At 37.5% G+C, this 12,293-nt stretch overlaps 1 protein-coding gene across 1 annotated transcript in view; it reads right to left on the bottom strand.

The window, feature by feature from the left end:
- LOC134527990 (AF4/FMR2 family member lilli-like) overlaps window positions 1-12,293 on the bottom strand; it is a 194,781-nt gene that overhangs the window by 118,793 nt on the left and 63,695 nt on the right. Inside the window, exon 5 of the mRNA XM_063361139.1 lies at window positions 11,336-11,589. Coding sequence (XP_063217209.1) covers window positions 11,336-11,589 — 254 coding nt within the window. The remainder of the gene's footprint in view (window positions 1-11,335; window positions 11,590-12,293) is intronic.

Below are 12,293 nucleotides of genomic sequence, written 5' to 3'. Positions count from 1 at the left end.
AAAATGTTCTCGCTAAGAAATCAACCAATGGGAAAGTAAACATGGGTCGAGCACACCTATAACTTTGAATTATATCCTGAGGCCAGAAGAATCCGCGAAATTTCCGGGTCTCTAACAATAGCGCATAAGATGATCGTGTGAATGGGAGAGAGGTCGTTTGCGTAGGAGAGAAATTAATATATTTTATTTCTGTCACGGGCGCATGGCGCAACAGCCAATGAGAATAAAGTATGGTGCAATTTTAGCGGGACTAGAGAACTGTTTATAACTTTAAATAATATTACGGCAAGAAATGGTCGAGATATTAAAATTAATGCTTTATAAATCTATTATTGCTATTAATTACAAAAGTCACTAGCAAATAAAGTAAATAAAATATAATTGTTTCGGGGGTAGATTGGTAAAATAAAAACTTTACATAACCAAAATTAATTTAAATGTTAAAAAACTGTGTTCACACATTGCTAGTCAGATGTCGTGGGATAATCATTTGGTAATTAATATAGTTTGCTACTAACACTACCAACAGATGTCGGATACATTGAAAAATTTCATTGGCTGAAATTAACAGTAAGATTTAAATCATTAACCGATTTTGCACAGGTTATGTGAATAGTCGCGTGATTGGCCTGCTATGCACTCGCTTATGTTCTTTAATTGTGAAGCAAGCTAAATGACTCTGACCTGTCACGACCACGCGGCGTTCTCGAAGCAAGCGCGCGCGGCGGAGATCGATTAGGAGAGTCGATCGATCGATCGATCGATTTCCGAAAACCTCGACAGCTCGAGATCGAAAACAATTGCGCATTAGCGGTAGCGGAAATCGGGTCACGTGTTCCTACCCCCTTCCCTTTTAAACCCATCGTTAAGGTTGGGGGGGGGGGTGGTAAATGTCAGCCTGACATTTCCTCCCTCTCGGTAGAACGGAATTACTCATTCTCCGCAGTTAAAATCCAGGTGATCAAACGATTTGAAATGTCCGACGTGAGCCCCAGGAGCTTATATTTGCGTCCGTGTTCTCTATGGCCGAGTAATTACGTCACACTCACGTGACAAAGCAGGGGGTCTGAGTTTCGATTCCAAACTTGGTTGCGGCAGATAAAGCATGTCCAATCCTTAGTTTCCTGTATGCATTTTAATGGGCATTTTCTCTCTTTTTCCATTAAACGATTTCTGGCATTAGCGCTGTCCTTGTTTCGCAATAATCTGTTGCCAGATATAGGTACGCCATAGGGCACAAAATGTTTACATAAAACTTTATAATGTAATGAAAATTAATAAAGATATATTTGAAACAGCGTATTTTGCAAAGAAAATTTTGTAATGCGAATTTAAGAATAACATTTTCTTGTTGCATTTCATTGAGATACTGAAGCTGCCAATTTTTCCGGTCCCTATTAGTTAGTCTGCAAAAAAAGCTTAAGCCTAGCCAAATATGTGGCTGCAAGATATCAGGATCTCCATCATTGACCCAGTGGCAAGACAGCCGCTTTCCGTTGGTAGCTGATGTTTTATGACTCTTGAATGTTGCTGGGAATAAGGGTTTTGGGAAAACGGTAGTGCACAGAGATATCCCCAGGCAAAGTCCGGCACGTTTTCTATTTGCGGGAAAAGGAATCGGGAAGAATCCACCTAGGTTTGAACCCGGGTCGGTTAGGTGCGTTATATTATTTTACACGTATACGGAACGTTATATTGTTTCTATTTGTTACCAAATATTATAGGTAAACGTTACATTATTCCTACTATACGCATACGTTACATGATGTCATGTGTCTGCGTACATTTATAATATACATTTACGCTACAATTTATTATAAACATTTGTTAAATCATATTAGTCGCAAAAATTTCAAAATATTATACCTATACGTGTACAGGCAAACACGATTCGTAGTTAAGATAAAAAAACTACCGGTACTCTTATCACCTCGACTGAGAAAAAAACGTAGTGTTGAGTGGTGCTCTTATTTCGTTTAATAAGTGTTGGACAACTTTTTATAAGTAAAAACCCACTATATTACGTATAAATTTATGTCTCGGAAACACAGACGCCGCTTTAATTAATTACATAATTAAATTTTTTTAATAACATTGCAGGATTAATACATTAAGTTTGGAGTTACAAATATAATTTTTATTGCAAAGGTTAAGGATTTTAAAGGCTTAATATTACTGAGTGTTTTCATAAGTTTCTTTCCTGTCTGCTTTAAAATTTCGGCTAACACTTTCCCAGCAAACCCAATTCGTGGTCGCAACTTCAAGAGCACTCTCGCTACCGGCTGTAATATACGTAAAACCAATATAATACAAAACGAAATTACCTTACCGCAAAAGTAAAATTCCTGCGCGGACCTACCATACGGCCACTTAGCAGCGAAAGAAATAAAACTCCGTAGCTGAGACATGAAAATAAAAGGAAGGGGGGCCTGATAAAAATGCTCTCAGCCCGAAGTTCTTGAAAAATTTCCGACGAGAACGAAGCAAAAACCGAACGCGGTAATAAAAATCCTTTCTTTCTTTCTTTCTTTTTTTGAAGTGAAGCGTGACACCAGTGCGCACGAGAGGGAACTTTTATTGGATAAAGTTGGCGGAACTGAACGCTCCTGTTTCTCCGGGCAGCAAGAAGTTGGTATGGGTGGGAGGCGGTGAATCATAAGGGGGAAGGAGGATATCGCATACTTGAGACCAGGGTATTGAACAATACGGTGGTAATTCTAGGGGAGAAAGCCCTTCAAGGTCTGTCGCGCGCGCCTCCCTCGGTCTGGCCCGACTAGCAGAGACCCGGGTGATTGGCGAGGGGGTGAAGGCGGGGAGCGGGCAACACAGCAGCCTCGCAGTCGTAGCGAAGCTGGGCTGCAACTCAATTAGGCGGAGGAGCGGCGCGGCCTTTGTGGGCGACTGCCGGTCCTGGCGGGGCGGAGGTGCTGCCCATGGAGTACCTGCTCGCGAGCTAAGAGCACCAGTCACGGAGTGGCTGCCCTGAAACTACTCGTTAAAAAATTTGTTGTCTGTAAAGTCGGTTTACGGACGATAGATTAACGTGACAACGTCATAACAAAACATTGATGAAATGATTGCATACTTTTTATGAATAAAATTGAATAATTTTTATTTTAATAATAAAAGAATAAATACTTGAAATTATACTAGTAATCATATTTTTAAAATGCAAGAACAATTAACCTTTATTGCCGAAATTGTTGTTGTAATAAGCAATTAAAACCATATTAACTTTTAACTTCACTTTATAAACAGTCGACGAAACAGTTCACGTGTAGATGACTTGTAATTAATTTTAAAAACTGGCGTTTAGCTATAAAGTTTAAATATAATTATGAACAATTTTTCTTACAAATAAAATTTAATCAAATATCTGTCATCAATTATATGAATCACCATAATTTTTTAGTCAATTGTAATTTAACCTATTATTACTGCACTCGCCGACAGATGATACTTTTTTTTAATAATAAAATAATAAATACTTGAAATTATACAAGTAATCAGATTTTTAAAATGCAAGAATCATTAACCTTTATTGCCGAAATTGTTGTTGTAATAAGCAATGAAAACCACATTAACTTTGAGTTTAAATATAATTATGAACAAGTTTTCATATAAATAAACTATAATAAAATATCTAACATAACCTATTATTACTGCACTCGCCAACAGATGCTACTTTTTTTTTTAATAAAAGAATAAATACTTGAAATTATACTAGTAATCAGATTTTTAAAATGCAAGAATAATTAACCTTTATTGCCGAAATTGTTTTGTAATAAGCAATCAAAACCACAGATTAAAATTCGTCGAGAATTTTTTTACGGTTTTATGTCTTCCATTGCTCAAAATGATATGCAATTGTGGCCCCGGGCACAAAATTTTATTTATAATTCATTAATAATAACGCCCATCGCGATAAACAAAGGAACATATGTATTAACGAGTGCCTCGTTCCCGCGGCAGCTAATAGAGAGCACGAATCGTTCGGTTCGCGTCTGTCACCGTAGATAGCAGCACCGTAGGGGAATAATATTATTTCGTTTTCATAATACGATTTTATAACAAATACGCATCCCAAATACAACAAACTTATTTATAATGTGTTACAATATTTTTTAAAACATTGTGAAAAAGATCCCGGGTGTAATTTGAATTATTATGAGTAACTGTAAAACCCCATTGTTCGTTAAAACCGTATTTGAAAATTCAACATTACTTTTAAATAACCTTACCGATTGTGCTAAAATCGGTGGACGATCGTTAAATTATATAATATTAATAATTCAAACGACGAAAACATGATTGAAAAGTCAAATCGATTGTTGTTCCAATCGAGTGGAAGAGAGATACGGCGCATGCGTACAATGAGCGTAACGGGACACATCCGTAGTGGGACAATGTGCGTTACGGGACATTTTTTCGTGCGTGCAGCCGGCGTTCATCGATATATTAGACGTTGTCACGTCAAAAAAATATCAATAGCGGCAGTACTCAAGTAATGTAGTACTTCCACAAACGATTCCTTTGGAACACCAACAACATAACTTTATAATTTTTTGTTTCATGCTTATTATGTGCGCAGTTGTTACTGGAAAGTTTTTCAGGAAAAAGTTTACAAATGACTTTTAACTATCGGAGGTAGGTACCGGAACAACACAAAAAGCATAAATTACCGGATATTAAACGAAACGCAGAATTACTGCGGACGCTATTTTGTAGTTGAATCAGTTGTATTCATGTAAGTTTAAATATAAAAGTATCTATAGGTTTACATTTGTATTTGTGTTCCATTAAAAAAAAAAAAGAAATTACAGTCTAGAGACTTTCGCGTTACTACGCAGTGTGATCAAAAATTACGGTGGATAATTTTATTACGAACAAAGCAACAAGCTTAGGCTATTTCAAATTTGAACTTATCTCTTTGAAAACATTCTCTTTGGCTAGCGATGCGCACCTATCCTAATGTCGCTAATGAGGGCTTTCAGCTGCTATTTTTGTGGCACTCCCAATGTTTGGAATTGTGCAAAGGTTTCCCGTTTAGCACGATAGGTACTTTCTTTCTGGTCTCCGTTCCTAAAAAAAAAAAAAAAAAAAAAAATCTAACGCGTTGCCCGAAAAAAAGAATTTCCGTTACGGAAACTATGCGCATTCATTTTTTCGCGAGTTAGAATGCAAACATTCACACTCTCGCACTGTGTTCATGATTGGACCGCAATTATTAAGTCACGCCCCTCAACGACCGTGAACCACGATGCCAATCTAGAAGAGAATCAAGCAAATCAGGCAATGCCAATTAAAAGGATAAAAAATGTTCTCGCTAAGAATTCAACCAACTGAAAAGCAAACATGGGTTAAGCACACCTATGACTTTGAATTCTACCGTGGGACCAGACGAATTCGCGAAATTTTCCGATGCGCAACAGACACGGTGCACATAAAATAAATTTCTGTACTTAAAAAAAAATATATATATATATTATTTTCTAAACGAGTTGCCAAGAAATGAATTGTAATAGGTACTACAAAAAAAATATATTGTAACTTTGTATAACACATGGCTATGGTTATTTTTACAAGTATGAAATATGTTTTTTCAAGATAATACTGAGTTTTCCTTATAAAAATTAGCGCATAAATTTATATTTTAATTGATGTCTCATTCAACGTATTATATTTATTTTTTAAAGCATAATAATATAATGTCATATTTGATGATTGGACTTTATTTAATTTATTATGTTTATTAATTTCCGTAGTTTATAATGGAATGATATTCAGGGAACGGTTAAAATTAACTTTAACTAAGGCAGTACTAAGACAAAACAAAGCATAGATTCCCGGGTTGTTTTCATGATAATGAACAAATTTAAAAATATCTGTAATTTTACATGAATAATTCTGTTCCATTTACAAAAAAATGGTTGTCTGTAAAGTCGGTTTACGGACGATATTTTAACGTGACAAAGTCATAACAAAACATTCATGATATGATTGCATAGTTTTATGAATAAAATCGAATCATTTTTATTGAATTATTACTATTTTGTATGGATACAAAGAAGGGGTGAAATGAAATCTACAATTTAATTGATAAATTTACTTTTATTTCCACTCATTAATTGAAATATATTTATTACTTTAACGAAGAGATTATTTTAACTATAACGTTTATACACGTTTGTTATTTAACTTCTTCCAATCTGTATTATTCTGTTAAGGATAGCACGATGATAGGAAAAGTAGGAAACGAATGGGAGTGTTTCAAGTTTATTGTGCCTCGAAAAAGTCAAGTCGATGGTTGTTCCAATCGAGTGGAAGAGAGATAGATGCGGCGCAAGCGTACAATGAGCGTAACGGGACAAAGCGTAACGGGACATTGTGCGTAACGGGACAATGAGTCATCCTTTTTCGTGCGTGCAGCCGGCTTTCATCGATCTAGAGTAGAGTGGGGCAAAAGGACGCACTTAACATTTGGACTCAAATATCTCTCATGTTAATAGAGCAAACAATTTGTTATTTGTAACATAGAACCTATTATCATTCGTGAGTCTAATTAACTAGGTATTATAACATAATTATAAATATTATGAATGCTAGGATGTGTTTGCCGACATGAAGTAAAAACGTACTTTTGCCCCACCATTGGGGCAAAAGTTCGCATGATGTGGGGCAAAAGTCCGCATGTTACCATAAAATTGTAAAAGAAAAATTGAATTGTATAATTTATTTAGATTCATATGAGTTTTACTTAAGACATTAATTCATTACAATTTAACACTAATAACACAGAAAAATGGATTTAAGTGGCAAATGTTAGCATGTTATCAGCTTCAAAAAACAGTAGGGCTTATAATGTATTTTAACAGTTATCATAAATAACATCTTTCTTTGCCAGAACCATTAAAAATTGTGAGTTTTTTTTTACTTTTTATTTCGTTGAACTCTATTTTATTGGTGCACAAATTGTTTTAGTAAACTTACTAGACGTAATAATTTCCTTACTAAGGGATTCTTACTTGTTTGAGTCTTTTACGTAGAGTGGCCTCTGAAATGCCATAATCTGCAGCTATTCTACGTTTAGAATCTCGTTATGCAAGTCTCTGTTGAGCTATCGTCAAAATCTCTGGAGTACACAGCTTTCGAATCATTTTACTCTGATAATTCCTGCAAAAATAATTGGTTGTCTGTAAAGTCGGTTTACGGACGATAGTTTAACGTGACGTCATAACAAAACATTGATGAAATGATTGCATACTTTTATGAATAAAATTTAACCATTTTTATTTTAATAATAAAAGAATAAATACTTGAAATTATTCTAGTAATCAGATTTTTAAAATGCAAAAATAATTAACCTTTTTTTGTCGAAATTGTTGTAATAAGCAATGAAAACCACATTAACTTTTCACTTCACTTTATAAACAGTCGACTTAACAGTTCACGTGTAGATGACTTGTAATTAATTTTAAAAACTGACGTTTAGCTATAAAGTATAAATATAATTATGAACAAGTTTTCATATAAATAAAGTGTAATCAAATATCTATCAACAATTATATGAATGACCATAATTTTTCACGTTAAACTATCGTCCGTAAACCGACTTTACAGACAGACAATTTTTTCAAATAATAAAGTTTCAATGTTAACAATTAAAACTTTAGTCAATGTTTAGAAATGAAATCGGACGCATAGGCCAATCGAGTGGAAGAGAGATAGATGCGGCGCAAGCGTACAATGAGCGTAAGGGACACAGCATAACGGGCCAATGTGCATAACGGGACACTTTTTCGTGCGTGCAGCCGGCGTTCATCGATTTATTAGACATTGTCACGTCAAAAAAGATCACATTACAATCATTACCCACAATATTTTAGAGGACTGTAAACTACAGATGTGTATGCGGGGTAAAAGTTCGCATTGCGGGGTAAAAGTTCGCATTGCGGGGTAAACGTTCGCATGCGAACTTTTACCCCTCTTATACTTGCGTACTTTTGCCCCCGCAATACTTCTCTTCCATTTCCAGGAAGTGCTGCTATCTGTGGTATGCAATGCAAACTATCTGATACTTTACGACACTCGGGGAAAAAACAATTTATCAAACAGCCTAGCGTATTATTTTCGTACACTAACTCCTTTCTTGATAAACTAGTTCCAAGAAATCTAAATATTACATCAGTATCATGAAATACAATATTTACCTCATGGTTTTGATGCCGTTCGTACAAGCCAGCTGTTCTTACGTGTAACGATGCTCCACCATGACACCTTTAACACCCACTCAGGTTTTCCAATATAATATTAGTGGGAACAAATATACCAGCACTGCGTACTTTTACCCACCGCGCACTTTTACCCCACTCTACTCTATTAGACGTTGTCACGTCAAAAAAAAAAAAAAAACACTATCCCCACGGAGACATGGCCACGCGCCAGAGAACGAACGGTGCTCCAGTAGCCGGGACACGCGCGCTCCTTGCGGGGATTACAGGCTCGGGGCGAAACCAATCGCGCCGCGGCGGTCCGCTGATTGGTGGACGTGCCGCGGGAGACAACGAGCCCCGCCCACACGAGGACCCTTCCGCTTCCTACGCTCCTGGGGTCGTCGGGTCGTCACCACCGTCGTCAGCAGGTCGGTGACTTCCGAACAAGACATTCTATGAGCGACCGTATGTTTGTTTTTTAAGAGCTCGCGTAACTCAGTGCACGTGATAGAAGTGAAACTTCTTTAGCAATTGAAACCACTACTCGCAAGTAGGTACATCGTAAGGAGTAAAATGTCAGAGAGAGAAAGAGAGAGAAAGAAGATAATTTTTTTTTGCTTAAATTTTTTTCCTACATTTCTTTTTAAAATATTTAAGAATTATAACATATTTGTATTAATGAGAAAATTGATTAAACCAAAAATAAATCAATATACATGAACTAACAACATTATTATCTACTCACCTCAAAATAACTGCTCAGGATATCAATAGTTATTGATAAATCAATGATGATTAATTACAATAAATTTTACCCACTGTTGAAATACACATTTAAAAAAAAACTGCGCGTGTTACCATTGCTTCAAACAATTCTGCCATTTGGAATACACCAAATATTTGAACAAAATATGAAATTTTTAACAGGTGGCGCTATCCATGCAGGCAATGCAGGGATTGTCTCAACAGTGCTCTCTACGCTGCTGGTTGAACAAGGAGGGACGCGAGCGCACTGGTAGCAAATATAATATTCAAGGCATTCACAGCGGACTGTATAGGATACCTATATCTATTTTCTGAAACAAACTCTAGCACACATTCTCTGTCTTATTCTTTCGTTCATCTATCTCTCTGAATTCTACTCTTTTTTTGGTGGGGGACGTATCATTGCACAAAGATGAGAACGAAAACAATCTCAGCAACTTATATAGCATAGTGCTCTCTTTATATCTCTTTGGCCAAATATCTATTCTACAACTTTTTCGCGTCAGAAACGTCTCACAACAATGTTTCACGAACACGTTGCATTAAAATTCGGACTTGGAATTTTACTCTCATCCGGCTCGAAGATGTTTCACTTCAAAAACAATTGTAGTAGATGTTCAAAGGGTAGCCTGTCATCAGTGTTCGTCTATAACGTCATGTGATTGTCCGGCCGGTGTTCCAAGACACAAAAATAAGGGTTTATGTTTTGAATATGCTTCACCTGTACCCTAACCAAATTCCTAGTGCACGATAGTACACGGAAAATCCCTTATTTTTAGGTACGAAATCTGGTGTCCTCTCCGTTGCCGATCTGTTGCGTAAATTCCGCAGAACTAACTTTTACGTTGATTTCGTACAAATGGCGGACCCACGTCTGACGCCATTATTTCGTGTATAGTCGTTTTTGTGAACATCGGGGAACGTAACAACCGTGTCGGTGTACAAAATGAAACTTTCTGATAGCGAAACTATCCTGGAATACATTTTGTACAATGCAATGGTCATAACAAGAAATAATAGCAAATTAAGAAGTACTCGAGAAAATTAGAAAGACGATTCCTTTTTTTTTCTGCGATGTTGCTACTACCTCTAGTATTTTTGTCGTAACAACTGTATCGATGGTTGCCGAACGTCCACTGGAATGCGTCCTCTATCCGCGCGCACTGCAATGTTTGCAACGTTTGCCGATTTGCTTTCTTACTGGGATTCGGTTAGGATACGTTCTGTAATACGGCCCGTGAGTTAAGTTACGGTTGTATTCCAACAAGGCAGCCGTCTTGGATTGCCACCCTCAGTGTTCATATATAAACACGTTATGATTTGCAAGTGACAGTTACACTTGATTAACAAGAGCACTAATTAAGAAAACTGTTATATTTTGGAGGTATTACATGACTCAGACCATGTAAAGTCGCTGGAGACCCGACCTGAAGATCAACTTTATATGGACTGTCTTATGTACCTAACTTGTCCCAAAGAAGACAGTTCTACATGTTTCACACCATGATCCAATGAGTTGGCCATTCTTATATCTAGTGGCATACCTTCTAGACTGTATTAAAATAATATCAAAACTTCTGCTTGTTGCTATTAATAGCTAGTAAACACAGTATTTTTTAGTCTAGCCTGCGTGTCAGATCTCATCACTGTTAACAATTTTCTCCTTAAACATATCAAGAACATTGGGTACAAATGGACTCAGGGAAGTTCGTAAATGTTCTGATACCTCCGGAAATTTATGGTTAGCGAGTTTATTCTCTTTGACCCAAAAATCTTTGGAGAGTTAAAAAAAAAATATCATTCAAACACTTGGTCAAGCCTACATCAATAAACCCTGTTCTTCCGGTAGGTATGCGTGAATGTTTTACCTTGATCATAAATGGAACATACGACTAAGAGGTAGGGCCGTTGAGAAAATGTAAGGTTCCGGTGGCAATATATAGGTATAAAGGTCGGGCTCCTGTACAACTTTTCAAAAATTCACAAGCAAAGGAAAAAAAGAAGAAGAAATGATTGTAGACTGTGAACGCGAGTGTACAATGGGTAGAGACAGGAAAACTTCGCGGGTTCAATGACCTCCAGGATAGACTCCAATATCCTCGACACACTCGGGCAAATGCCAACTGTTCACTGGTTGCTGACTTGTGAGTCGTCTCAACTGGGTGGCCTGTGATTCGACACTTCTACGAGTGAGGGGTCTCTTATTGGTCCTCAGTCCTCCAGATCGACAGTGAACCAATGACACAAGCAGCACTAAGGTATAATTATTTGAATTTTAGCATAACACGAAATGAACCCGCGAATTTTTTTCCAGGTCTGTAGCAATGGGGAACCCCAGGGAAGATGTGCGCACTCACCGAGCGACGTGTCGTAGGCGTGCAGGTACTCGGAGGTCATGAACTGCGAGATGAGCGACGTCTTGCCGACGCCCGCGGCGCCCAGCATGACGACGCGGAAGGGCGAGGGCCCCGGGTTGCTGGCGCTAGACTCGCGCGACGAGGCCAGCGAGGCGGTGGCCGAGGTGCGCGCCGAGCCCGGGTACGAGCCGCCCCCGCCGCCCCCGCCGCCGCCGCCGCCTCCTCCACCGATCGCCGTCGTCACGTGCTCCGTGCTGCCGACACACGGACCACCCCCTCGCGTCTTGTGCCTCGTCCGTCACAGACACCGGCATCACGTCGCAAGTTGGACCGGGTACCTCCGCTCTCTCGACAATGTGTTCGTGATTGGATCGCAGTTGTCCACGACGGTTTGCCGACAATGCCCGGTTACACAGAAAAGAAAAAAAAAATCTCCTGTACATTTAAAACAGATATTTTTTTTTTGCAAACCAGTTGCCAACAAATACTTTGTAACACTACAAAAAAAGATAACGTTTTTTTTTGTACGACACCTAGCCTATGTACTTTTGCATATATACGAAACACGTTTATCATGACAGTACTGAGTGTTTCTTACACAATTTTTGGTACATAATTATTTAGTTTAATTTATGTGCATAGTCAAATATTCAATAATTGATTTTGTTACGTTTTATTATGTTTATTAATGTGCGCAGTTAATACTGAAAAAAAAATATCCAGGGAACGGATTACAAATAGCTTTAACTATTGAAGGTGCTTTGACAAAACAAAGCATAAATGCCCATGTAAGTAAACGAACCCAGTATTACTGCAAACACTATTTTATAGTTATTTAGCTGTTTGCATGTAAATGTATAAATTTACAAATCACTGTAATTTTTACGTTAAAATTTCTGTTCCACTTATAAAAAAATACAGTGTAGGAGAGAAATAAGCTAATCAGGTGCTGCAACCA

This window comes from Bacillus rossius, chromosome 1 (genome assembly GCF_032445375.1).
Source record: "Bacillus rossius redtenbacheri isolate Brsri chromosome 1, Brsri_v3, whole genome shotgun sequence".
NCBI lineage: Eukaryota > Metazoa > Arthropoda > Insecta > Phasmatodea > Bacillidae > Bacillus > Bacillus rossius.
Note: the sequence above shows the minus strand (reverse complement) of the source record. Positions and strands in the feature narration are given on the sequence as shown.